Here is a 27,978-nt window from a genome sequence, read left to right as displayed (position 1 = left end):
ATACAGTGTCCTGATTCATGCTCATACAGTAACATACTAGTCTCATTGGTGGCTTGGCTTTCCTTCCCTTATATTTTTAATTAGAGAGAAACATTGGTACTTCAGAGAAGTATGTTGAATATATTAAGAACTTGCTGTATGTGTTCCACAATGCTCAGTGGACCCAGGGCGTTTAGGTACCGGCACTGGGGATAAACTGGGGTATATACTGACCCCTGGTGGTGAAACGGAGTAAGGTCTGTACCGCTAAATGCTCGAGAAGCAGGCACTGAATTATATAATTTAAAACGATGACAATTCTAAAATAGCCTAATGCAATGCAATAACCCACAGGTATGTGTGGGTCTGTGTGCACCTGTGCATGTGCATGGGTACGGACAGGAATGTTTTTTTTTTATGCCCAGCTCAAACAGTATGAGCAAAAGAAAATGTTGACATGATTAGATGGAGGAAAGATGAGTCAATGAGCTAACACCTTTATTTTGAACCTAGAATTTGATTGTCCTTTCAGTCACCACAGTGTTCTCAGTCTATCTCCAACAATTCCCTAGTCTGCTCTGAAGGCTGCTGATTCCTAGCCACATGCGGTATACAAATGCGAGCACTTCACTGGGCTTATGTACAGAGAGCTGTGCACCACAAAATGAACTGAGAATTTGTGAGTGTAGGGTTTATGTCGGTTTAACACATAATCCTTCAGCCATGCGCAACAATAAGAGAACAAATAAATAAGGAAAAAATAAATAAGATCTACTCATTCAACACATCTTTTGCATTGCATATCTAATTTTCATGTTTAAAAAATAAAAAAGACCATTCCTTTAACATTCTATTCCTTGAATCAAAATATTTCACTAGACACACACACACATGAGAGAAAAGCTTTGAAATGCAGACATTGATATAACCACATTTGCAATGGACTGCTTTGCCATGTGTACATTTTATTCCACAGGAGTGAAGATACTGTTTTCACACTGTATGCCACTTTCACTCCTATATACAGTGCAGTCCATAAGTATTTGGACAGTGGTTTATTTTGGTAAGCTTATTGTTTGGCCTATGTCTCTGACTATTTCTCTTTTTTTTTTCTCAGCCTCACAACGGCTTCCTTGACTGTCATTGGACAACTGCAGTCCACATGTTGACAAACAACGATAACTGGCAAAAGCCTAGAATCAAGTCTAGATACAGTACTGAAAGCTCTCTTATACTTGCAGCAAGGAACCGAGTGAATAAACTAATCAGAAATACCTGTGATTTTTACCCAAATATTACAGCACCGTGAAATGGGGGGACTATGTATAGAAAGGGCTGTAAATTCCTACACGGATAGCCCAATATGGATGTAAGTGCCCTCAAAATAAAAGTGACAATAAACACTTTAGCCACCTATTCATTGCCATTGCACATATTCAGTCAATGCAATGTGCTGGAGTACAGACCCCCAAAAAACAGAGATTGTACCACTGTCCAAATACTGGCAATTTGCACACAATTACAAGATAACAGTAGGTTTAAATAGTGCTTTGGCACATTTGCCAGTTGAGTCCTGCCAAGTAATGCATCATTAGGAGACAGTCTCATTCCTTTTCTTGTGGGTGCGAAACTCGACCATGTAGTTTCTTCTACTAACACTACAGCCAGCCTCACTATCACCTGACCTGATCACAGGTTTTCCTGCCTGTTTTAAACCCCCTCGCTCAGGTGATAGGCAGCTTTGCACCACCTTTAGGGATGACTATGCCGTGTTGGACAGGTTTCAGGTGACCCGGAGGTGTTGACCTTTTGACCTTTCAGGCAGTGTCTGAGTCATAGTCGCACGGATCGGAGGAGTCATACTCGTCTGCAGACTCTGTGAGAGCAGGGTAAGGGCGGGGTTGGTCCAGGTTGACGTAGGTGACCTTCAGGCTGATATAGTGTTCCCCCTCCAGGTTGGACAGAATAGACAGGACCTCCGACACCAGGGTGGCAAAAGAGGGCCTCAGCTCCGGCTCAGGGTCCCAGCACTGGAGCATGATAGCATATCTGCACAAGAAGAATAACCATCATGACCCATTCACACTACCTGCTGCTGCCACAACCACCAGCCAGAGACTAGATAAAATTTGTGCTATGAAACTACTGTAAAGAGAACCCTTGGTAGCTTTTCTGCATGGTGTCTTATAGCTCCAGTCATGATGCAGCAGACTAAAACAATCAGAGAACCCGAGACGACAAGGTAGGAGGTTATAAAAATATAAACAATGCAGAATGTGCTATGTATGTGTATGTATATACGTGAGTAAATTAATAATAAAGCAAAGGCTGTGGGCTGCAGAGGTTGGCCATAGTTCTCATAAACAGGGTTTAGCATTACAATCTCTCATTATGCCCTTCTTCACTAATTCATCACCAAGCACTTCCTGTGACCGCACATTTCCTTTGTTGACTTTTGCCCAGAGAACACTTAAGCGAGGCCACGTGAGACCCTAGGGTTTATCAGTAATGTCCATTTGCAGACACAGAGCAGGACACGCTGTCTTTATTTGGCAAGCTCTTTTCTCACGACATGCAGCATTAGTGCAGTTACCATTTTCTAGCCATGGGGTGCTCATTAACTCCTGCAGAGTGATGCCGATGGACGCCATCAACACCCGTGCTGGACACACACTAAATCATCCACCCACACCTTTTCTGGGTTCTATACTGTCTATGCACAGGAGCTGGCAGCCTGTAAATATCAGTGGTACAGATAGTCAGAGGGTCTTACAGAGGGTCAGGGCAGTACTGCGGTTGTTGGAGTCTCCGGCCCTTCATTAGGTAATGTGTGATGTCATAGGGGTCGACTTCCGGGTAGGGACTGGCTCCTCTGGTCAGCATCTCCCACATTAGGACCCCAAAGGACCACTAGAGAAGGACAATCAACAGTATCAGCCCAAAGGACCACTAGAGAAGGACAATCAACAGCATCAGGCAGGGAAATGCTCCTCAGGACATAGACCATTCCTACTGGCTGGATTCTGCCATATACTGTACTTCAAATTATATGTAGGGACAAAACCTGTTAAATAATGCAAAACCTCCTGGACAGTGATTTCATATTTTCCTCTAGGTTGGCCACTACCACTGAGTTGGCTACATGCCGGGCAATTGATGATTTGGCAAGCAAGCAAAATTATCCATGAAGGGTGTAACAAGGGTGTAAATTACATTTTCAAGAGTAAAGAAATCATAGCACTACAAAATACAACTTTTGAGTGACATACAGTTGCAATCCACCTGGCTATGCCAGCAATGTGGGGCAGTAGCCAGAGCACTGATTTCTGGGCATGTGGTCAAGCCACAGATAAGACCCTGCCTTCTGCATGATTACACAATATATCTGCTGCCCAAGTGAAATTCTAGTGGTATAAGTGGCCTGCTGAATATACATGTTGAAATACAAAGGCCTCTAGCAGAGGATGACGGGCACCTAAATAACATACACAGTAAAAATGGCATGCACTTTCCTGGAGTTATAAGTCCATATGATTTTGAGTGGGTCACAATGAAGGAAAATCTAGTTGGTTGTTCCTCTCTATTCAAACACTTACCACATCTGACTTGGTGGTGAACTTCTGTGTCTGTAGGCTCTCGATGGCCATCCATTTGACTGGCAGCTTGGCCTTCCTGTGGTCCTGCACGCTGTAGTACTCCTTGTCAAAGATGTCTCGCGCCATGCCGAAGTCTGCCACTTTCACAGTGTAAGACTCATCTAGCCTGCCAATGCAGTCATCCACAGAGAATAATGCGAATTACTGAAGCTACCAGAACACACAAAAAAAACTATTTCACAGTAGAGTCACATTAAGCCCCTGTCAGAAAAACATCCTTTCGCATTGGCGAATCTATTCAAATATCTGCTGTGTGTTTATCTATGTATCCATAGAAAGAAAGGAGATACATGAATTACCTGCTCACACAGCACAGCTGACATAAAGCTTGTGCTGTCACCTCCACAGGGCTGTAGTACTGTACCTGGCTGTGCCAGTGATACTGTGGTTGTGAGTGGGAGCAGGGGCTGTAGAGATGGACTGTATGTATGGATGTATTCTTTAGGTAATGAGGCACCACCTCTCTGCACTCCATGGACAGAGGTAGAGGAAGTTGACTCACATGCAGTTTCGTGCCGCCAGGTCTCTGTGCACAAACTTCTTCTGTGCCAAGTACTCCATTCCCTTGGCGACCTGAAGCCCGAAGCCAATCAGGTCCTTCACTGTGGGATTCTGGCATATGAGGTCACACAGTGAGATACAGACACACATTTGTACCAATAAAGAGAAGACAAGAATAACTGACACTGACCACGAGGCATGGTATGTATAATTGAAACTGATCTGTACTGCTGTGTTGGTGCTTAAACAAGCTATAATTGGCAAGTCTCCCTCATTATGTCTAATAATTAAATTGGGAATGGAGCCTGGCCAGTTTACAATATTTATTGTCATAGGATTCCAAATCTGATAAACTAGCTCTGTGATTAATTCTTCCTGATTTGCCTGAGGTGGGATTTGTGCCCAGGCCGCCCACTCGCCCGAAGACTCCAAAGACAAATGCATTACAGTCAGATCTGGGCAAAATCACCCCTGTATGAGGGCATTGCCCTTATTTTGAACCTGAGAGTTATGGCACCAGAGAGTATGTCACAGTAATCTGCTACAAGCTCTAGTGTAAGATCCAGCTATGATCATCTTGAAAAGCTACCAGCTATTTCGAAACATAGCTTGAGCTGGTTAAACCATGTTGAGTAAAACCTAGCTGTTTTTTTTTTTTGGGGGGGGGGGTTCAGCAGGGAGGCCTTCGCTGTACTGTTCATACCTGTTCTTACTAGTGAACTAGACAAGCTGCACCCCCTATACTATGCAACATTAGTTATGTTAATCTGAGTCTTGATGTTATGCTTAGAGAAACTGCTCACCCTGTTCTCACAGCGGATGAAGTGACGCAGGTCCCCATGCTTCATGTAGGGTAGCACCACCAGGGGGAGCCCTTCCTGGGGCAGCAGAATGCCCAGGAGGGACAGTACATTAGTGTGGTGGAAGCCCTTCATCAAGATGCCCTCTTTCAGAAACTGTTCCACCTCCTCCACATCTGTGATCCCTGAAAACACAACATACGTGCAGAGGAAATAAATCAGCACAGAGGAATCACAATCAGCCTTTCATCTGCATGTGGACCTACTACTGGAGGACTGTATCATTTCACTGTAAAGACAATGTCGTTTCATTGCCTAAAACACAGTGGTTGACAGGATTGGACACACTGCCCATTATGGGGGTGACATGGGCTCTCTTTATAACTGCCCCACAGTTATCCCCAGGAAGCACGTGTACAGAACAGATAGCTTGTGTCCACATTGCTGTATTAGTTCAGCATCTCACCTATACCTGCCTGGTGCTCTACGCAGTATGTCATTACATCCACACATGTTAAAAGAGCTACTCACTGTTTAATGACTTGACAGCGCAGTGGATTTCTCGGTCATTGTGGTCCTTAAGATAGCCGTGATAGACTGTCCCAAAGTGACCTAAGCAGGCAAAACAGAACGATAAACCCTTTGAGAAAGGAATAATCTTCTGCCAAGTATGCAGAGATGTTCATTTTAAAGGGTTAGGTGATTCCGTCAGTGGAATGTACTATAAGTATTTATGTATGCGTTGCCCCCACCTTTGCCGATGATTTTGTGATGATGCACATTGAGCATCTCCGCTGGGATGAGCACATCCTTAACCTCCTCTAGAAGCTCTGGCCGGAAGCTGGACATGGAGATCTTCTCCGGGGGCATGAGGGGGGTGAGAGTGCTGTCCAGGCTCCCAGCGTAGGCCAGGCCGGGGTACACCACCGGCCCCCCTGTGGCAGAGGTAAGGGGCAGCTCTGGGGATGGGGGCAGGGTGAGGTTACTTTAATGCCACACTGTATAGCTCTGTCCATCTGTCATTCTATCATTCTTTATTTATCTTATTTGATAGTGATTTATGGCAAAACATAATCAGCAACAATGAAAACGCTATACGAAACACCACTTTTATTTATTTTTTACAATAGAAACAAAATATTAGAATTTGTTTAGGTTTATTGTATGAAACAGCCAAGTAAAGTTATCACAATCAAACCTATCTCTCTCTCTCTCTCTCTCTCCCTCTCTCTGGCACAGAAGAAGAATTCCTCTGACAACCACTTCCTTTGGTACTTTATTGAGCAATAAGAACAAGTTTCCTCATGTGGAAATTTAATATTGTTGCTGCTTGCCATCCATTCCTTCCCTGTATCATTTAGATGTGATTACCACTGGTTTTACTCTATATTCAGCATTTTCCTGGGCTGTGATTGACTGACTGGCTGGCTCACCTCTTCTGTAGTCACCCACGGGAGACATGTCCGCATTGCTGTTAGCCCGAGTGTGACTATGGGAAAAATTGTTCAAGCGGTTCTCCGCCAAGAAAGCTGAAATTTCACAAGAGGAATAATGATTAGCCACTGGGGATGAAGCAACCAAATGAACAGCATACAAGGCAAAGTTGCACTGCTACACAATGTGTTTTCATTGAAACCTTGTAGTGTATCCAGCAACATAGTATTTCCCAGCTAGTAAGTCCCTGCCTACAGAGAGGCCATTGAAGCAGCTAAAGGTAAGAACATAGCCCTGCCCGTACCTTTCTTCTTCTTTCTCAAGTGCTTCATCACAACGAAGGCTAGTACGGCACCAGCCACCAGTGCACCCAGAATGCCCAACACGATGCCCACCATAGAGTGGTTACTGACAATGATCACACGGCCAACATCCTGCACCTGTCCATTTACCGAGATCTGGAGAAGGGGACACTCAGTCAGAACTCTGTTTATGTACTCCTCACTGTATTTAGAGTGTGTGTGTGTGTGTGTGTGTGTGTGCATGTGCATGTGTGAACTTGAAACCATAAATGTATAAACAGATCTCACACACATATGCACGCACACAGATAAACACAGACAAACACACACACTGTCATCCTTTCTATTTCCAGTCTAGTTGAGCCAGGGGTGAATCATTTACAAAGTGTTTGTGTTGCCTGGAAAATAAATTACATAAACATTGCATCATTCCGGTATTCTGTGTTTGCTCAGTCACATTCCTGGTAACCTCTGGCAACTACTGGTTTAAAATCCAAACTACTGGTGTAGAATATCCCTACTGATGTTGTTTTCTTCAGCAGTTTGAGCTTTGAGTCCTATAGGGTCTTTGCATTGGTGAAGAACTACTACTGCTACTACGAGGACAATGACTTTGATGACTACTACTAGGACTACTACTATTACTAATAATAATAATAATAAAAAATATTACCTTCACAGGTAAGCCTTCGCTGGGCACGGTGAGGTTTTTGGGAATCCTGCAGGTTATCTCATTGTCCAGTACTTTGGCATCACAGTCCACTCCCCCCACCGTCATGGTGATGGTCATACAGGAACTCACCAGGTTTAGCTTCTGGTGCTGTGAACATTTCCAGTTAATTAGCATTGCTGCAGCACCAACAGTTAAGTTCAGACCTTAACTAAATGTATCACCTAGCTCAGCATATTTCTGTGAGATTGTGCTGTTACAGCTAGGTGCTATGCTTAGCCAAGCCATTTTTCACAGGTTTTTTAATAGATTTTGCACTAGGGATTGCCAAATTCCCTGCAGATCTACTTTTTTTTATCAAGACCTTAAATTATCACTCGCTACATCAAAGAAACATTTCAACAGCCACGGTGCTGCCTGTTTGTGTTGCAGCAGCAGCATCCCAGTTTTACATAACTTACATGCAGGGAGACTTCATCCTGGCCGGTGAACAGTCGCAGAACATGGCCCTCGTTCTCGAAAGGGATGGGTTCGGCGTACGGGTGGTAGGAGAACTCCTTCCTCCAGAGCCCCGTAGCGCCATCCATATCAAAGGAGAGCTCCCCTTCCTCAGACTCGTCCCTGTGGAAAGCAGGGGCCAGGCACTCCATGTGTGTGGGGCTTACCTCGCCGGTGCACTCCTGGAACAGGCAGGAAAACAGACCTGGCTCAGCAGTGTCCTCTGAGAACCAACCCGTGAGTGAAAAGCAGTGCCCTCAGCAGCTCTTACCCTGTGCACAGGCTTCTGGTGGCTCTCGTTGGGCTTAAAGCGGACAATGGTCCTGTAGACTGAATCCAGGTGCTTGCCTCTGATGGTGATTTTGGATCCTCTGGAGTAGACAGAGAAATAACCAGTGTGCTGGTTAGTCAACAAATACAATTCTCAGTGAAATGCCCTAGAGAGGTCTGAAAGAGAACAGTTGCAGCTGGTTTTAGCAAACCTTTGGAATAGATACTGGTGAGTGCGGTCCTTAGGCTGTCAAACTCAGAGTCAACAGAGCTCTACACAGAGATGGGCTGTCCAACAGGATGTTTACTCTGCATTAGCATTGTGCACATCTCTCACTAAACTAACCTCACCAGAGAAGAATGCATTCATGTCTTGGCTGGGTGCAACTGGGGGGAGAGTGAGGCCACAAAATAGGTACTCCATGTGGCTGCTAGTGAAGTCAGGAGAAGTGTGCACCGAAGTGGACACTCTGGAATCTGCGTTAAAGTCCACGTGAGCCCTCTTGCGGTCGGACTTAACAGGAATACGCTCGTTGAGTCCGCCAGTCTGCAAGTGCAGGAGGGATCCAGCCATACTCTCAGTGGTGTGTGCTTACCTGTCAAAGCTGCAGTCAGGGAGGACCTCGGTGATCTCGGGTGTCTCTTTGAAGTGGAATTTCTTGGTGGAGAGACGGTGTTCATCAATATGCATTCTCAGAACCGCGTCTTTCACCTCGGACACACGTTGCGACAGGCAGACAATGGAGGAGATGTTTCCCTTCAATACTGAAACACTGGAGGCACAGAAAGCTATATTCAGACCCATACAATCATTAGTGCAAAGGGCACATTGAACCATTCTTTCCAGTTAACCTGAAAGTTATCTTTTTGACACTAGCAAAAATAGCAAAAATGAACAAATATTATTTAAGATGTAGAAAAATGTCTGTTTACTAGAGATTCTTTATGCCGGAATTATTAGACAGAAATAAAAAAAAGAAGTGTGAACAGAAAATATAATATGCTGCTCAAACTATTGTGTGTCTCATATAAACGTACGGTTCATGCAGATAATTATAGCTAAAACAATTAATTTGTTGAGCCAAGCTGCCTTGTAGGGCTCATCGGCATAGGACTTGACTGTTTATCAACAGGCTGCAGATTGAAAACCTAATAGGCCTTTTGCAGCTAGCAACATAATGATATGGAGAAACATCATTGGAAAAAGAAAGTTATATGCAACTCAATAAATATGTTCTCTATAACAATCCAGTTACAGTAATGTAGACCAGAATGTGGCCAAATCATATGGGGTCCCAGGTGCATTGTGCTGTATTACATTGTTCTAATCACAGAAATAAATATTTCCACAACTAATGATTATATGTGGATGGTGGGGCCAGCTCAGAGTTTGACGCGAGATTAATCATACTGTCAGCATACTTGCACATTATGCTGTTGTCTTTATTCTATTCTTTTTTTCTTTGTGTCTGTTTTCCATCCTCCATTGAAGTACTGCTAACACAACGGCCTTGGCAAATGAAATACAGTAGATACTCAGAAAGACAGAAAGGTATGTAAGATATCCGTGTGGACACAGGCACATGGGCACTGTCTGTGCTCCTTCACCTTTTGATCGGGCACGTAGCCTCACCCAGAGTGACTCCCCTGGTCGTCCCCGCATTCAGGTGAGGCCCGCTCATCGTGATGAGGGTGCCCCCATCCAGGGGCCCATAGTTTGGATGGATCTTCAAGATGTCTGGCACCTAGCAGGGGGGCAACAGACCATTACAACTCACATGGGTCCACTGCACAACTTCCATATTTAGAAATGAACTATGAAATGAACTATGTTGAGTTATATAGGTACTTTGCCTTTCTGTTATGACCTATGGTATGTTAGAGTAAATTATTTATGCCTGATTTCAGCACAAGGCTGCAGTACCAGGCAGGGTAACCCTGCACCTCTGGTCTGGAACAGTATAGATCTACATGTACTTACCACAAACGTGAACCCCTGAATCTCAGCTTTCCCGTCAATGGAGTACTGGCCCTGCACCTTCCCTTCATGCACCTCTGCCGTGATATTGACAGGCTGAAGGAGTTCCACAGCGCCCGCATGAATCTTACACACCAAGCTGGGGGACAGCAGAGCGGACATTTAACCCAAACCACACAAAGGTTTTCCTTTTAAAACAAATACTCCCCATATATTATCTATTATTTTGTATCTATACACATGCCCTAAATCCCGTAAATGCATTACAATTTGCGACTAATTTTCATTAATAATACTATTACTATGTTATTTATAATCATACAAAAATCAGATAATACTATGCACATCAGCATAGTAATAGTAGTAATACTAACATAACTGGCAAACACAGCTAAAGCTAATACTACAAACATATAATGTACATCATCAAATTACTGATATTTGCTAATCATATGAGGTTATTATAAGGAATATTAATTTCATAAGTAGTTTACTCGCTGTGCGGCTGGCTGTTACTCACTGTGTGCTGTTGCTCTTTTCGGGCATCACAGCGCAGGTAGTCTGTCCCACTCTCACCTGGTGGGTTTTGGGACTGATGGCAGGCCGCAGAGGCGACTGGAATTCCCAACCACACAGGGTCAACTCCGTCTGACCATCAGGGGGCGCTGTCTTGGGGAAGAACTGCGCCAATCAAGAGATCATATTAAGGGGTTAACAGCTGCTCTGTAAAACACTTCTCACCATTTTTCAATCTGGACGGGCATGGGATTAATATTACACCCATATAACAGCTATTGGGCGAAGATGAAAGAAGGTAATGACAACAATGCATGGCAATGGCATGGAGCACCCAGCGATGAGAGAAGAATAAGGAAGCTATCACTGAGGAAGGTAGGCGGATGGACAGGAAAATGCAGATTGGTTAAGCCATAAATGAGGAAGGACTACAAGTTCACAAACATGTTAATTTAGTTTGTGAACAATGAACACAAAAAGTCCTATAATCATTGTCTGCAGTATACAGCAGAAGAGCTATCCCATCATGGACCAGGGACCTCACCTCAGTGATGCTGGGTGGACAGGACTCGTTTCTCCAACGACCTCCGCACTCACCCTCCCAAGAACACACCCCCCCACACCAGCCACACCCCATGAACCTGGGAGCCCTCAGGCACATGGTACAGGTGAGGAAATGACGACAGCCTGGCCCCTTCTGCGGCACAAGAATCATCTGGAGGACAGAAAGGCCACTGTTACTGCCACAGTCATGGCCAGCAGAAGATGGGCTCCCCTTTTATATCTCGGCAACTTCTGAGATTTTATCCCACAAGGGAGCTTTTCCTCACCACTGTTTGAGTTCAGCTTTACTTCCCACTGGGGAGTTTACGGGGCGACATGGCTCAGGCAGTAAGAGCAGTTGTCTGGCAGTCGGAGGGTTGCTGGTTCGATCCCTGCCCGGGCTGTGTCGAAGTGTCCCTGAGCAAGACACCTAACCCCTAAATGCTCCTGACGAGCTGGTTGGTGCCTTGCATGGCAGCCAATCGCCGTTGGTGTGTGTGAGTGTGTGTATGAATGGGTGAATGAGAAGCATCAATTGTACAGCGCTTTGGATAAAGGCGCTATATAAATGCCAACCATTTACCATTTACTTCACTTATTTTGTTGTCCGTGTCAGAACTATTGTCCAATTGTTCTCATATAGAACATCTGCGTGACAGTGTTTACTGTATGTAAAAAGCAGTACTGAACTGAATTGAATGGTGTAGCTGTGTTATTGTTCATATTGTTTGCTCTGCAGCACAGCAGGCATAGCACACCATTAAAACCCCCAGGACTGGAATGTGCCCTTACCAAACTAGGTCTAATGCCATCCTGACTGCCACAATACCAGTAATTACACCAGAAATTATACAATAAATAATACATCAAAGATACCGTCAATATCTTATAATAATATAAATTAAGAAGACATTGATGAGGATGACTGTTCTTATTCTTTGTATTATTATAATTGTAATGTATGGAGTTGAGGATAAAATAATTCAAAGACAAATTAAATAAACATGAAAAATAAAAATAAAAAAACATTTTTGGTTTTGAATGCAACAGATAAAGCAAGAAATAAAACCATTATCTAGATTTATGTAATCTGAACACTGATACTGAAATAAAAGGAATAAAACCATGTAAGGAAACATTACTTAAGGAGTCAGTTTATCCATGGAATCCATTTTTCTCTGCTCCTGAAGTGCTGCCAAATGTATTAATATTGTTGGCTCTATGATAAAATCCCCTGCATAACCACCACATATGAAACGTAAGAAAATATGAGAAAGTAGGGAAAAAGACAGTTATATGCCAGTTATAAATAATGGCGTTACCTTGTTTCCAACTACAAAGAGTAAGGATTCTTCTGAGTACACAGAGGCAATGGAGGACACTCTCTGGTTCTCTGCCAAAGAGTAATTAGCAAAGATGATGGGGCTGGATCTTCTGAGGACCAGCTGCGGACAAAAACAAAGGATCACGAAAGTCAAACCCCTTTTCCCATAGCTTACAACCACTCACACTATACTGTCAGTAACATGGCTGTGCTTTGCTGCAAATCTCCAAAAGCCTGCCAGTGATAATACTAAGAACAAAAACAGAACTTAAAGTGAAATAAAAGAGCACTTTTGCCTCCAGCTTCAGAAATATGCTGACACAGCTTCTTTGGATAAGTGAGAAGCTAGCATGGAACGTACAGGGAGGCTATGCTACCAAAAACACAAAAATATTTCTCATTCCACACAGGCTCCGTTTAAAATATACATTAACAGAATTGATGCCACAAGTCAGTAACAAACAATGGGTATGTTTTGTAGATTTCATATGATTATTGACCCAGACAATGGCTTGCTGCTACTCCGGCTGATGTGTATTAATAAAGATCACATAAAACCAGTTCTCTATTTGAGTGCAGTGCTTTTCTGATTATTTAGCTTGTTAACAAGAACCAAGCAATAGTACTGAATAAATTAGGCACACTTCCTGGTAGTTGAGTATAATCGAAATGATGAGCTGAGAATGGTGAACTCTTAGTGTGGTCTCTGCACTGGGTAAAAAAATGATACTATAGTGGTGAAACAATAAATGGTGTTAAGCGTTTAAACATTGTTTTTACAGTATGTCGCATACTTTTAGCTGAAGAGCTGAGTAGTCACAGTAGGTATACGACATAGTATGTGTGGGTAAGCTCTCAGCTCTGATGTCATTAGTTTCCTGTGTTGTACCTGCAGCAGACGGCCATCAGAGGTGCCTATGTGCGCCACGGTCTTGTTCTCAATGGTGGTGACCAGCAGGGAGGTGAGGAGGACATTGCGCATCTGCCTGTTGAAGAGGTCCACTCTGTAGTACGGCTGGGACACCATGGTGGGCTGGTCCTTGCAGGTGGCATTATATTCCATGCTCTTCTCAGTGACACACGTGAAGATAAAAAAAATAATAATAATAATAATAAGCAAAGTGGGCAGGAGCGTGATGCAAGACCAGAGAGCACACCAGAGCCTTATAGGGCCACTGCAGCCCAAGTTAGGAGAATATTTAAGATTTCATAGCATTACTGCACATACAAAATGTATTTAAAATAACAATAAAGCACATCAGTCATCTGTGATAAATCCTGATCCAGGATATTGACAGTGTTATGCTCCTGAGTTACATAACTGAATACATTTTTTTATAAAAATCTAATTCATGGCAAGTCAACTCAGCTTTGATTACTTATAAGATAAACTCATAACATGTTTGGCTATGCATACCGAATACACACAATGTCATTGACTCCACAGGACAGGTCTGTGATTGCACAGAGCTAGACTGTCTGCCATTTTAACAAGCACAGAGGCACACAGGTCATTTAATGAGGATGTTAAGCACTTCTACATTTTAATTAATGTGCCATGAAGCTAAATAAAAATTAATGTGCTATGAAGCTAAAAAAACACATAAAACATATTTAGAACATGTTTTCATGGGTATTAAAAAACATGAGATGCTGTTTTCCCACATTGCTACATCAGTGAGATCACACCAAAATGCCATAGAAGAACAAACAAACAAAAAAAAAACACTTCCTACTATGTCAACACAATAACGGATATAAATATTGCAGGGCGCTGTCATTATTGTCTCAGTCAGTCATCTCCCTGTTACCAAACAACACAAGTAGATACTTGTGTTACTCTAATACCCAATAGCCAGTAGCATAGCTCACAATGTAGCTTTCCACTTTGCCAGTCTTTATTCAGTCTCTCTCAAGTATAATCCAGTGTCAGTCAGGTACATAATCTGATTTACACATCAAGCTGTATGCTGTAAGGAGAAGTGATGATGGTGAAATTAATACTAACACATAAGGCCAAGCTGCTCTATGACTTTTAGGGAGACATTTTTCTCAGCCTAACATTCATTTCAAATAAGTCCCTTTTTCACTTTCTTTTTGCACTTGGCTCAACTGCCAAACTTTGATACTCCTATATACAACAGGTAACATGGTCTTGTTCACATATCATCAACACTATAGATCTCCAAATAATTAACACATTTTGCAACTCTCATCACAATGTTTCCTTGTGGTCCACCCTCATTTATCTTTAATTGCATTTGCAAATATATCTAAGCCCAACTGAAAATCAGTTGTGGGGTGAGCAGCATTATATCAGTATGCACGTAATATAACATTTCAAATTCTGGATGGATTACACGAGCACAACAAAGAGTTTTTCTCCAGCTCTATGAACCCGCACTTAAATGCTTCGCAACGTGATTAAAAGCAAGCATTTATGAGGATGATTAATCCATGGCTAATTCTGCTGTAGTGCTTTCAGTACCACTCTTCTGCGAAGAGATAAATCAATTAAACTCCTCAAACCCACACCCACACTCTCACACGCACACTCACAGTTAGGAACGTGTACACAGAGATCCAGTTATGAAACTACAATCACATGCAAACAATTTAAAAGTGATCTAATTGTTTTATTACCACTTCCCATCTGTACCCAGACTCCCATCTTGAGCTGGGGGCCACCTAATCCTAATACAGCACTCTCAAAACTGACCAAATATTTCAGGAGGTGTTCATCAATTCATTACGCTGAAATGGCACAAAAAGTACTTAGCATAGTTATCCTCCCCGATGTTAGGGAACATGCCTGTTTATCAAGGCATCACATGTCAGGGGAAGACAATGGAGCTGAGTCTGTGTGTTGCTTGGTGATGATGTTCCAGCTCATGTTTGTGATGGCTGGCCATGATCCAGCTTCACCCATCCACCCGTCTCCTCGGACTTCCTGGAACTCTTCAACTAGGGGTTAAGGCTGTGTGTTTGTAGGCTCGGTGGGGTGGCTATTAGCGGCTCATATGTCCAGCTGCATTCATTGTGTTCATAGGGAGCCCTGGGGATTCACTGGTCACAATCACCTGAATCTGCACAACCCTGGTATTTTGAGACCGAAATAGAGGAACTTTATTGCCAGTTTCCTGTGTGAACTGAGGGTAGTTCCTCGCTTTAAAAGCTATGGTACACTGATGATTCAGTATTGTCATTACTGTTTCACTCAACTGGAATACCAAGTTTACATCCATAGCAGAAATCAGAAATAAACAAAATAGTGTGAAGACTATATTATTATTAAGGCCAATGTAGATATGCATGAAAGAATATTTACCTGATTAAACTTAGTCACTGGTGAATGCTTTACCTTTTTGTAATACTTAAAAGATGATATTGGTGGGCACGCACAAGCAGGCACGCATGTTTGCACACACACTTAAAGTGGAGAACAAAACATGGCTTTTACCGAAAGTTATAAAAGCTATTTTTGTGCTATAACTACCATGAAACACATAAAATATTTAGAATAGAATAAAATAATAGAATTAAATTAAAACAATGACCGTAGTATTCCTGTATTGTAGCTTTGGCTTAATGTTAGTTTAGTGTGTTGACTGTCTTGCACCTCTGTACACACTATTGTTGTTCTTACCTCCTCATTTAGCATCTTGTGTTGGTGGCTATGGATAAGTGCCTCTGTTGGTTGGAAAAGCAATCATTTTGGAAAGGTGCATTTAGAAGACGCTTGGTGAGAGCAAAATGGACATGCTGATGATTGATTTCAGGGGAGGAGGCGATGGTGATTGGGGATCTTCACTCCCTGGTGTCAATAACAGTAATCACAGAAGTGTGTTGAAGTCATTATTAAACTGTGGATATAATGATGTGAAAAGGCAATTATAGCCTCCCTTCTTTTAAGTGCATTTGCTGGTTGCATTGTGTAATGGAATGATGACATTAAGTTTCATGTTTATTTATTTTTGTGCCTCTTCCCCTTGTTCCACACAATTTGGAATGCTCAATCCCACTCATGCTGCGACAGTCATCACAACCACTGTTGACAATTTGGAAGAGCTCAGACCAGCAGGTACAGTGTGCACAGGCTTGCACAGTCTATGAAGCAGAGGACCTACATGGCAGAGTTGCGAGAAAGAACGACCTCAGCACAAAATTAAGCATCTGATGTATGCAAAAAAAACAACTGTGGAACATTTTTGGAACAATGTGCTTTGGGCTGACAAAACCTTATCGTATGTTTGGATAAAAAAGGGTGAGGCCTTTGTTGAGAAGAACACCTTGCCAACTGTGAAGCATGGATCCATTATGCTTTGGGGTTGTGTGGCAGCTGGCGGCACAGGAAATATTGTGTGAGTCCACCAAATGGATTCCAACAAATTTCAAGAAATTCTAGAGGCTAATGTTCAAAGGTCAGTCCAGACATTAAAGTTGAAGAGAGGTTGGGTATTCCAGCAAAACAATGCTCCAAAGCATACCTCAAAATGAACCATGAAGTACCTCCAGGAAAGAGAGGTGAAGGTTTTGGAATGGCCACCACAGTCCCCAGACTTGAATATTATTGAAAATCTCAAACATGCCATACATGCAAGGAGGCCGAAGAATATTTCTGAGCTAGAGGTGTTCTGCCAGGAAGAATGGGGAAAAACTGTAAAACATTTAAATAAAAAGTAATCTTGGTTTAAAAATTTAAGAAATGTGTCATGTTTAACGTTGTACCATTTAAAGGTCAGGTTTGCTTCTGTTCACTTAGATATTAATTGTAAAAGGCTTTTTGACCAGGGGTGCTCAATTTTTTGGACACTACTATATTTTGACTCAAACAATACAAGGAAAGGCATGGCCCAGGTGAGTGTGTTTCCAAGGGGTCTGTTCCAGTGGGGCTGAGGAAGGAAAGACTCATCAAAAGGCCCAGAATGTCAGACAGGAGCACATATGTCACAGGTCTCGCTGATAGCCCCCAAGAGAAACCAGCCCCAGCTTAATCTATGGTCAAATAAGGCTGCAGGAAGTGGCCATGGGATACACAGGAAACAGGAAGTAGTCTGAGTACTACATGCAGAGACTTCAGCCAGCAGGACTTTTTTCAGCTCAGGATGAAAGGAACAAGGCTAAATTAAAAACTGTAAAGACTGAGGTGGGCTGGCTGGAGATTAGGTGAGTGCTCCGCTACCAGCAGAAGAGCTCCAGATGTTATTCAGTTTATAGGCTATGTCTCAATATGCTGATACAGAGCATAACACCACACCTTCTTATTGTTATACTTCTTTCTGGTTTAACCAAAGAACATACTGGATAAGGCACACAAATTCTTTGCAAAATGTATGTGAAATTCTACATTAGCATATGTATTCACATGACCATCCCCACAGCAGCCAGACGTGCTAGTGGAAAACTGCAAAAATATTTCACCTCGCCTCTAAATACAGCGAAGAAACATGATGAAATAAAATGCAATGGATCATGTCTGATTTCTGGACATCTTCCGTAATCCTAAGAGAAAAATCGACAGTGTGGATGGTTATCATAACTACTTCACATGCAGAGGGCTAAAGCCCCAATGGAACAATGCTTGGCTGCAGTGCAGTGTTTCCCAGGCAACAACATTACCAGCATACTTACGTCAATGGCTTACTAGAGGGAATGTACTGCTCAGTCACCAGCTCATCAGACATGATTCTGCACCACTGCCCCCCACCCTCCAATGCACACACACACACACACAGGAAGACTACTTTGTTGCGTATGTGCAGAAAACCATTTTTAAGAGAGAATGTAGACGTACAGTAGTACAATTCTTTGTCACCCAGTGCTGGGGAGCAAGTAAATGTCATTACAAAAATCATACTAACATAAGAAAAAAAGTTAAAAAAAGTAAGCTCATCTGCTAAGAAAATAGGGAGTATAATATAATACCATTTGTTATTTTTTGGGCAGTAATGTGTAACAGTAGTTTGGAAATTCTTGATGGTAGTAGCAGGTTATACAGCGAAGACACATTCTGAGGGCATTGCCAATGTCCTCTTTGACAATACACTGTTGTTCACTGTAAATACGGAAGCTATTGCAGTTGTACTGGATAACAACAACCAACCACAACCAGTAGATTTAATAATTTCGTATCATATTTGTGACATTCGCTCCACTGTGTATATCCATCCATCCATCCATCCATCCATCCATTATCTGAACCCGCTTATCCTGAACAGGGTCGCAGGGGGGCTGGAGCCTATCCCAGCGTACATTGGGCGAAAGGCAGGAATACACCCCGGACAGGTCGCCAGTCCATCGCATGGCACACACACCATTCACTCACACACTCATACCTATGGGCAATTTAGACTCTCCAATCAGCCTAACCTGCATGTCTTTGGACTATGGGAGGAAACCGGAGTACCCGGAGGAAACCCACGCAAACACAGGGAGAACATGCAAACTCTGCACAGAGCGGCCCAGGCCGACGGGGATTCGAACCAAGGACCTCCTTGCTGTGAGGCGGCAGTGCTACCCACTGCACCATCCGTGCCGCCCACTGTAATTGAACACTATACAGTGACACAATCACTTACTGTATAACGCACCGGAAGAAAACATCATGCTGTGCCAAGTGATTAAAAAAACAGTAGTCCCCACTTTACAAAAAGTGGATTATATTCTCTAAATCCAGTATTTGTACACCATGTTCCAGGTTACAAGGCCCCCTACCAAAATTCTACTTCCTTTCTTTTTAGTGCTGCCTGATGATGGATAACTATCATTGAAGGGTGTAGTTTTCTATTCTCCATTTAAGGGAGTTGAGGGTTACATTAATTTAATTTAATGTAACCCATAATATAAAACTCCATCCTCTTTTGAACCTGTGCATTATTACAGTAAAATACACATATACTCTTAGCAAAGTCTTAGTTCAGGAAAAATAAGCAAAATCTTTGGTAAAAGCATTAGAGGACAAGGTAAAAAAAAGAAGATATCCTGCACAGTTTAGGAAATGGCAGCATGAGAGTGAGGCACAGAATGTTGCTTAAGGAGAGTTTAAGATGACTCAGCCTTAAGTAACGCTTTCTGGGAAACATGTCTACGCTGCCAACCTAATTATGAAGCCGATTGAGACTTGACTTGATTAAAACCTGGGTGGAATAGCTGGGGAAATCAATTGGTGGAGGTCGCTTTGGATGGCCGGTAGGAACATCTTTGCTCTGGACCAAACAGAAATAACTATGCCCCAGTAAAATCATTGGGACATTTGGTAAATTCTCCAGTGCATTGGAGGGTTGCATTAGGTGATGGCAGGAGTGCAGCAGTGAATTGAGTGGCACAATTCCAAAGGGAAAGAAAAATGGGAAAATAATACTCTAAGAAGAACAATGAACACACATCTATTTTCACCATAATTTCATCTGCTGCTGAGGAAACAGAAAGTTATAAGGGCAGAAAAGTGTGTCCATGCTGTGTATTAAAGTTTGAAGTGATAGCTAACACCTTGGATTGAGTCCATGTACTTTTTCATTAAACACAGATTCGCCTCATAAATCTGCCATGCCTGCATTCCACTGCCAATCCCACCTGTCTGTGAGAGCTGAGGGAGTATTTCTGAAAGCGCAATGCCCTCCATGACTGCTGCATGACCCCTGGATAAGGCAGCAGGAGTGACATAACTCATCACTGACATATCTCTTAGGTAAAATGTCATTCATTGCATACTTCTCAGTATACTTCATCATCACCCAAAAGGTAAAATTAATTATTATGTGCACAAAAATATTAGATTCACACAAATATAATCTGAAGAAGAATCTATTTCTTCTAATATTGCAGCAGTTAAGTAAGTAATTAATGAAATTCAACGTCTGCCAAGCAAATAAATAATAGGAATTGTTTGGATGTAGTTCCAACAGTAATATAGGTAGTCACAGTTATCTGAAAAACAAATTAAAATAAAGAAACATGGCTGGTGAATATTATAAATAGTGCCTACTATAGTTTATTTAAGGGATGCGCAACATTTGAAATGGTAGGTTGGCTGACTTTATAAACTTACAATTTCACACTTAAGTATAATAATGTGTGCCATGGCTATACCATTCCATAACAACACATAAGGCATACAATGATTACAACCATATGGTAATTTTAGCTAACGAAAGTTTCACTGGACACATTTCAGTGGGAAACGTACTCATTTACCATCCTACTGTATAGTTTGCAAAGGAAATAGGAATTGTCTTATTCTATACTTGCATGCTTGCTGCATATTTCAGTCACAGCCACTGCAGTGACATGCTCAGACTTGTACACTTTCCACTAATCACAGTCCCTGCCTGACATTCAGTAGCTTGCTGCCTCTAAAAAAAACCTCATATAAAAATAATCAGACAGTAATCTTGTTTCAATTAATATAAGTTTCTTATTTTCTGCATGGTCTGAGTATTTCCACCTTTGTTTACCAACCTACAAAATCCACAGTTTTAATCATACTTGTACTATTTGTAATTATTGTACTATATGAATCCTATATTTGTATGAAGTTATTTGTTTTCATCCCTTTTCTGATTTTGGTGATTAAATTGAGTAAAACACAGCTCCAGTGGCAGCATCAGCCAGGCTGGGGCTGGGGAGAGACATGCTGTGAGTGGGGTAACAGTGAGTGGGGTAACAGCTGGGCAGTGAGTGGGGTAACAGCTGGGCCTGTGTTGGGCTTACCTCGTGTGGGCAGTTTTCACACGGCTGAAAGTAGCAGAGTCCCCGGGAGAGCTGCTCTGGGCCAGACTTGCAGCAGGCGTCCACGCCCTCGTCGATGGCCGTGTCTACTGTGACCATGGGGAAGGCGCAAAGGGCCGAGTCATGGTCGGGCTCCCCGGAGTCGTCAGTCACGGCGAAGACGCCGTACAGGATGTCGTCCTTCTCCTCGGCGCCCAGTTCCTCCGCCAGCTCCTTCCCTGCCCTTCCGAAGTGCGCGGCCTGCAGCACGTTGTACACCACATCCCTCCAGTTCTGCCTCCTCCTCCTCCTCCTCCTCCTCCGCTTGGGCTCGAAGCGGCACTCCAGTACCACCTCGCGGTACCGCCGCATCTCCCACTCGTTCCGCGGGAGCCGGCCCAGCCGCGTTTGGAAGGGGGAGGAATCCAGGTCCGGACTCTCCCTCTGAACGGACAGGAAGTATACGTAGTCCTTGGTAAAGAAGCTGTAGATGTAGTCAATGCGGTACGACCCACGCAAGCTGGGCAGCACCGTGAGGCCCTGAACGTCGTTGTAGAACCCGTCCTCAGTCGACAGAGGCCGACGCACCGACACTGACTTCCTGCCGTACTTCTGGGCCACAGTATCGTTGACGGTTGCTGCTACAAAGAAGTAAACTGTCTGCCCCTCCTCCACCATGGTCACCTTGGTGCCCAGAGGGCTGGCCACGCAATCTGGGCAGTGAGATGGGGAGTTGAATTCCTTCCTAAATAAGCATTTGGAGTAAGAGGGAGGCCCGTTCTCCTCAAGCTGGTGGAAAGAGCAGACACCATACTGAGAGCTCCCGCAAGTGTACAAATACATGAAATATGAGTCGAACAGCAAGACCTCATTGTCCGTGTTCTCCAATGTGCCGGGAGTCCTTTCGATATCACACAGGTCACAGACCTTGCATTCAGGGCTCCCCACGGGACCTGTTCGTAGCACCCATCTCTCTCCCAGAGTAGCGTTCACCGCCTCAATCACATTCTGCGAGGCCACGTAGACCTCCTGGTAATCCGGATTAGTCACAATGTTCTGAATGAGACCGCGGGCCTGGAAGAAGGGCAGCTCGTAGGGCACAGAGAAATCCACCGCTGGGGGGGGCCTGGCAGGGCAGGAGTTGAGAGCGTGAACCGCAAACGTCTGCATCCAGACACATGTCACCAGCAGGGCGGCGCTGTGGACCATCTCCACTCCAGAGGGGAGGAGGACGAACGCACGGATGTCTTCGGTTACCTACCAGAGAGACGTCCCCTCCGGATCATCCTGAGAGGACTGGCAGGAGCTTTCTGGAGAAATACGAATGTCATTAATACATGTAACACTATTTTAAAAAGAAGTACACCTTGCAGTAGCGGCAGTAGTGGCAAGTTAACATGGGAGTCTGGTTCACTTACATTTGTGGATTGTGTTATGGACTCAGGTAATACTTCGTAATACTACCAGTAATATGAAACTGAAGGTAATACAGTATATTTTGCAATCACATGGGAAAGCTTCTGTAATACAATAGGAAAGTAACTAAAGGCTGTTGTGTCTGGCTCAGACTACAATCAAGATTCAAGACTGTGTGCTCATGGAGCCCATGTATGACAGGATCCTGAGTCATTGTTAAAGATACATCAACAAATTGTGACTGGCTAGAACATGGTTTAATTCTGTTCCTGTAATACAAATGCTAATGACAAATGCTAATGGTTAAAATGGAAACTGATAATATGTAAATAAAAAATACAGCAAAATGTGAGGCTATTAGGCGGCTAATTCTCTGAAAGAAGTGGTTCAGTGTAGTGAGGCAGACAAGGGGCTTGTGCTGTACTGAATGCTGTCAATTCCACAGCCAACTATGACCAGTAGCACCACTGCCGCTGTATGTGTCCTCTGGTTAATCAGTTGCCTATGCTCACAGAAGATGTAAAGTATACTCCTCTGACACAATGATGGTACAGCTCAGCTGGTGAACTACAGATATAAAGGCAGCAGAGGTTGACAGCATACATGCATGCTTCACTGTCCTTTCTGACATTTATGAGGGATATACAGTATATGTACTGTATATACCATTTTAAAAAACATTTTGGCATCAGGGAAATGCCTTGTTAATAACTAGACTGTTTCAACACAAAGTTGAATGACTAACTGTGCTGGTTGCATTCAGAATTTGAAAAGCTGTTGATTAATAAAACTTGCGAAAGTAAACAAAATGAGTTAGTGTTTAATTCATTAAGATTTGCCCAGCTTCATGCAAAAATTCTGACCCTTTGATTGTTGTGTCTTTACAGTCTTTGCCACAGTCAATGGTGGTATGTTAACCACATAATGATACATAATTTTATACAAAACAAAACAAAGAACAAAATCAAAATGGCACCTGATTTCCACTTATGCAAGTTTTAAGTCAATTAGGGTTACATCCAATTTTATTTCAGTTCAGTCAGTTGTGAAACTTAATTGACAAATATGAAATTATTTTTGTAATTAAATTTCCATAATGATTTTTCAATCAATAAGCTGCATTTAAATTAATTTCCTGAATTGTCTGAATTAAAATTTTATTAATAACTAGATATGATAATGAAAATAATCCATCTGTTATTGAAATATTACTGATCCAAAATTGTTGCTAATCAATGACAACATGAGCTGTTGATCTCTATGAAACAACATCCATCTCCTGGTTTATTACAGGGCTTTTGCCAACCTTTCACAGTTTCAACTATGTACAACCATTTCTACTATATTCAACCTGCTTGTTGCTAAATTTGTTCAAATTAGCAATAACATGAACAGAACTTTATGTGTTTTCAGGAAAGCAGTTAAGGTTATTGTAACCCCAAATGTACTTCAAGAAGTGATAAAACACTCATTGCTTATTTATTAGCAATTGCATCATTCATCAAAACAATGTGCAAGCCTTTTCTAGCCAAAGCCAAAGTATTTAGCATGTGAGCCAGAACTCATGGGTCAATGATTAACTGGAAATGTCACAGTTTGGTTGTCAGACCAGGCCTGGAACACTCCACTTTGCATTCTTGTCACAATCCGACGTGCCTTTTAAAGTAAAAGATGAGCACGGACTGATGGTTGTACAATATGTACCTTCAAACAACAGGTAACATGAGCTGATGGTTATTCAAATACATGCCATGGCATTTTAATGGCTGGAATAAATAAGGGTGAGGTAAATGGGCGCTGCTCAGACACACGTGTGTAGTCCCGTGATGTGTATTCTAAATAAAAACAAACATTGGTTTTTGAGTTCAGAGAAATTAACCGCATGGCAGAATTTTGAATCATGTAAATCAATCATTTAAGGATTAATACATTAACACTTGTCACTTTGGCACTTGTCAAATGTTAATGTGTATTGCTCTACCCAGAAATGACTCAGGCCAAGGGCTAACCATTGGGGAACATGAGCATACATATTAATTGCAGGAGCATGCTTTTTGTAGCTGCTTGGTTAATACATCAAAGGTCGGACAAGTTTCCATTCTCTTTCACGGTGCCAGAACTGTGTGCCCCTGCTTTGCATATCATTTTCATCCCTCATTTACCCCAGTGCCTACGTCTTTTTTACAGCATATTGCTGTCATAAGGAAGAGCAAAATCTCTTAATCTTGTTTGCAAAATGTGACAGTGTTTACTAAAATTAATCAACTGTCAGAACTGCAGTAAATCGAGAATGTATATTGATGTCCCCTCACAACAAACACCTACTGTGAATGATGGTTTCTGTTTGGGGTGTCAAGTCAATGTCAAGTTCTATACTACACTGCGCTGAAGTGTACAGTGTACTGGATGGACATTTTCATTAAATACATAATTATTTATATATTTATTACTTATTCATGTGCTTGCTTTATTGGTGGTGATAGGGGAGAGAAAAATGTCTCTAAAACCATTCTTTCACTACCCTCAAACAGAAATGGATCATTGTGATCTTATTCCTGTAAACCACCCTGATAAACCAGAAAGGTGAGCTCACGGCACACCCTAAAGGAGCCTGTTGAAGTCTGTATTGCAATACTAATACTAGCACTCTACCATCTAAACCTGGATTGCAGTGCCAAGGAAATGTATAAGACGTCAACTGTCTTCCAGCAGATTGTCCAGTCAAAAATTCCAACATAGCCTCAAGGGCATTATTGTCACTCATAGAAAGCTGCCCTGGCTCCCCACCCCTTCCAACCCACATAAACACTACTTTGATTGACTTCTGTGTCCTTTCGAAGACTGGCCGTCTTAAACTTCCTGTGTGCAATATCACTGAGAGCAAACAGTTATACCTCAGGTCATAACATCCAAACGGGCTCTGCTTTATTTTTATTGTAATCTATGTTGATGTTTTACTCATTCATAAAAACGTTATTTCGTAGTTCGCCAGTTTGCGGATTCCATTGTTTGGATTATTGTAGAAAAAGTCAAATCAGCACCCACTTGAGGATTAATTTCGTTTAGGCTACTTAAATTAGGCTAAAGCCAACGTGTGTTTCAGCGATATGTTATTTATCTCGTAAAATATAATAATATGCAAATAAATAGCATTTTTCTGAAATATATCGTGGACTAATAATTTTAATTTTCAATAAATACTTACGCAGCAAAGTCTAATTCCCGCAATGCCTTAATAAACCCGTAACCTGGCAGTTTGCCTACTTGTACCTAAAGTGACCTGTACAGTAGGCTACTGCATAAAATGAGTACATTCAACTTCAACATAACCAACATGCGTCTTTCTACCGGCATGTAATAGCTACACAAATAGTCTAACGCGATAAACCATTGAATAGTGAAACTGCACTCCTCAAGACTACATCATAGAAACACAGTTGGACTTTCAGACATAACACAACACACCTGCGGGTTTTGGTTTCTGTCCTGCGATAAACCGAAAATAAAAGATGTTTGTCAACGGTCTACTTGCGTTTTAAGTACGTACCTGTATGAGGAAAATGAGCTCTGGTTCACTGCATGGCAAACTTTTCCAACTGAGACGCAAAGTTATCCAACGGAGACGCTCCGGTAAATATTGTTATGCGTCAGGTATTTGATGGTTGATATCGCGTATGGACGTTTTAAATCCCAGACTTTTATAACAATATCAGGTAATCTCTTTATTGATTTGTTTTGCAATTTTAGAATCTCATGCAATTAGATGAACCGTAGCCTACACAGTGTAACGTTTTGGTCACAAACTGGTTCGTAGCGCTGTCCGCTTCGATGAGCACACGCTCCTCCCTTCCATGGGGATACACGAGATTACACAATTCTGTACAGACTAACAGCACATCTCCGCTATCCCATCACCACTTTTATCGGAAGTTTCTAAAGAAACAAGGAAAGGATGAAAGGATGTAGGAGGAAGGAACAACCGCTTTCGTATTTTGTGTTTAACAGACGTGTAGCATTTGTAGACTATTAGAATTTTACGATCACGTGTGAGTCACGAAAAGTGATTGAACTTAACTTTCATTTCTTTGTCATAACACGTAATTTATGTGATACGTCACTACCACGTCTACGGACACGTAATTAATATATTAATATAAAATGACACTGTAGCTTATCATACTTCAACATTAGGGGAGACATTGGCTCAGGCGGTAAGGCAGTCTGGCAGTCGGAGCCTTGTCGGGTCGATCCCGCCCTGGGGAAGTGTCCCAGAGCAAGACACCTAACCCCTAAATCCTCCTGACGAGCTGGTTGGTGCCTTGCATGGCAGCCAATCGCTGTTTGTGTGTGAATGGGTGTTAGAAGCATCAATTGTACAGCGCATTGGCTAAAGGAGCTATATAAATGCCAACCATTTACCACTTTCATAAAAGCACAGGACTAAGAATTCAGCACGTTTCAGCAGACGTTTTCAGTTATGAAGAATAAAATGCAGTTATTCAAACCTGAATGTTGAACCCAGATGTTTTATTCCCACATAACATCCATCCCTGATTTAATGACGCATGACGTTAAGGTTTATTGCCACAACCTTAACAACTGCCTGAGCAAGTCAGGGAGCACTTCTCTAACCATTTTCATACTGCCAGTGGTAGGCCTATATGCTTCAAGGCTTCCTCTGAGTGACACAGATTAAATTAAGAAATTAAGTAATATTCTGAACTAAATAAATCTAATTGTTTGCATAAATATATTTGTTGCATTTAATATATTTGAATCCATTTTGCTAAAAGTCTCATAATGCAGGATAAATTCAGGCAAAACATTTAAATTCCAGTTACTTCAGATAAATATTTATGGTCGTGACAGAACTGTCTCTGGACAAGGGATTTTGCTTAAAGAGAATGCTCAATCTGTGTGAGGGTAATGTGTCTTAAAACAGGAATTCATATGCCTGTCAGATTTTGGAATTGGGCTGAAGCATAAAATGAAAAATAAAAATTAAATTATCATTCACAAAACATCAGCCAGACTTGAAATTAGTGCTAGCCTGATGTCACTGATAGAATGTTACTATTCTGCCCAACCAGCCAATCCTTGCACAGCTAAACAAATACACTATTTATTGAAGTCTGCAACAATGCTGAATAAAGCAAACCGCAAAGACAACCTTTCGGAAAATCTGCGTGCATGCACGTTTGCTCATTCTGCCCACAGGAAGTCAAATGTATTAATAGCCAATATTGTCAGTATAGTATGAATAGCATAATAACATTTGTTCACCTTTGAACGAGTAGCTGCATAAATATGTGCATTGCAATACAGTATGCATACTTCCTCCCTTGAGCACCAAAACAGCTTTGTTCTAAGACTTCTTTTTGTATG

At 42.2% G+C, this 27,978-nt stretch overlaps 1 protein-coding gene across 1 annotated transcript; it reads right to left on the bottom strand.

The window, feature by feature from the left end:
- Window positions 1-460: 460 nt before the first annotated feature.
- Window positions 461-26,364, bottom strand: mst1rb (macrophage stimulating 1 receptor b). The gene is made up of 21 exons (XM_061220969.1): window positions 26,141-26,364; window positions 21,181-22,487; window positions 13,361-13,537; window positions 12,470-12,592; window positions 11,149-11,319; window positions 10,609-10,769; window positions 10,092-10,227; window positions 9,719-9,855; window positions 8,707-8,883; window positions 8,112-8,211; window positions 7,804-8,022; window positions 7,346-7,492; window positions 6,675-6,828; window positions 6,370-6,465; window positions 5,689-5,895; window positions 5,468-5,548; window positions 4,940-5,121; window positions 4,138-4,247; window positions 3,576-3,741; window positions 2,753-2,889; window positions 461-2,028 (listed from the first exon to the last, which is right to left on the bottom strand). The coding sequence occupies exons 2-21, from the start codon at window positions 22,384-22,386 to the stop codon at window positions 1,797-1,799; spliced, it is 4,119 nt and encodes a 1,372-aa protein (XP_061076953.1). The 5' UTR covers window positions 22,387-22,487; window positions 26,141-26,364; the 3' UTR covers window positions 461-1,796.
- Window positions 26,365-27,978: the final 1,614 nt, after the last annotated feature.

Source organism: Conger conger, chromosome 14 (genome assembly GCF_963514075.1).
Source record: "Conger conger chromosome 14, fConCon1.1, whole genome shotgun sequence".
Classification (NCBI taxonomy): Eukaryota; Metazoa; Chordata; class Actinopteri; order Anguilliformes; family Congridae; genus Conger; species Conger conger.
Note: the sequence above shows the minus strand (reverse complement) of the source record. Positions and strands in the feature narration are given on the sequence as shown.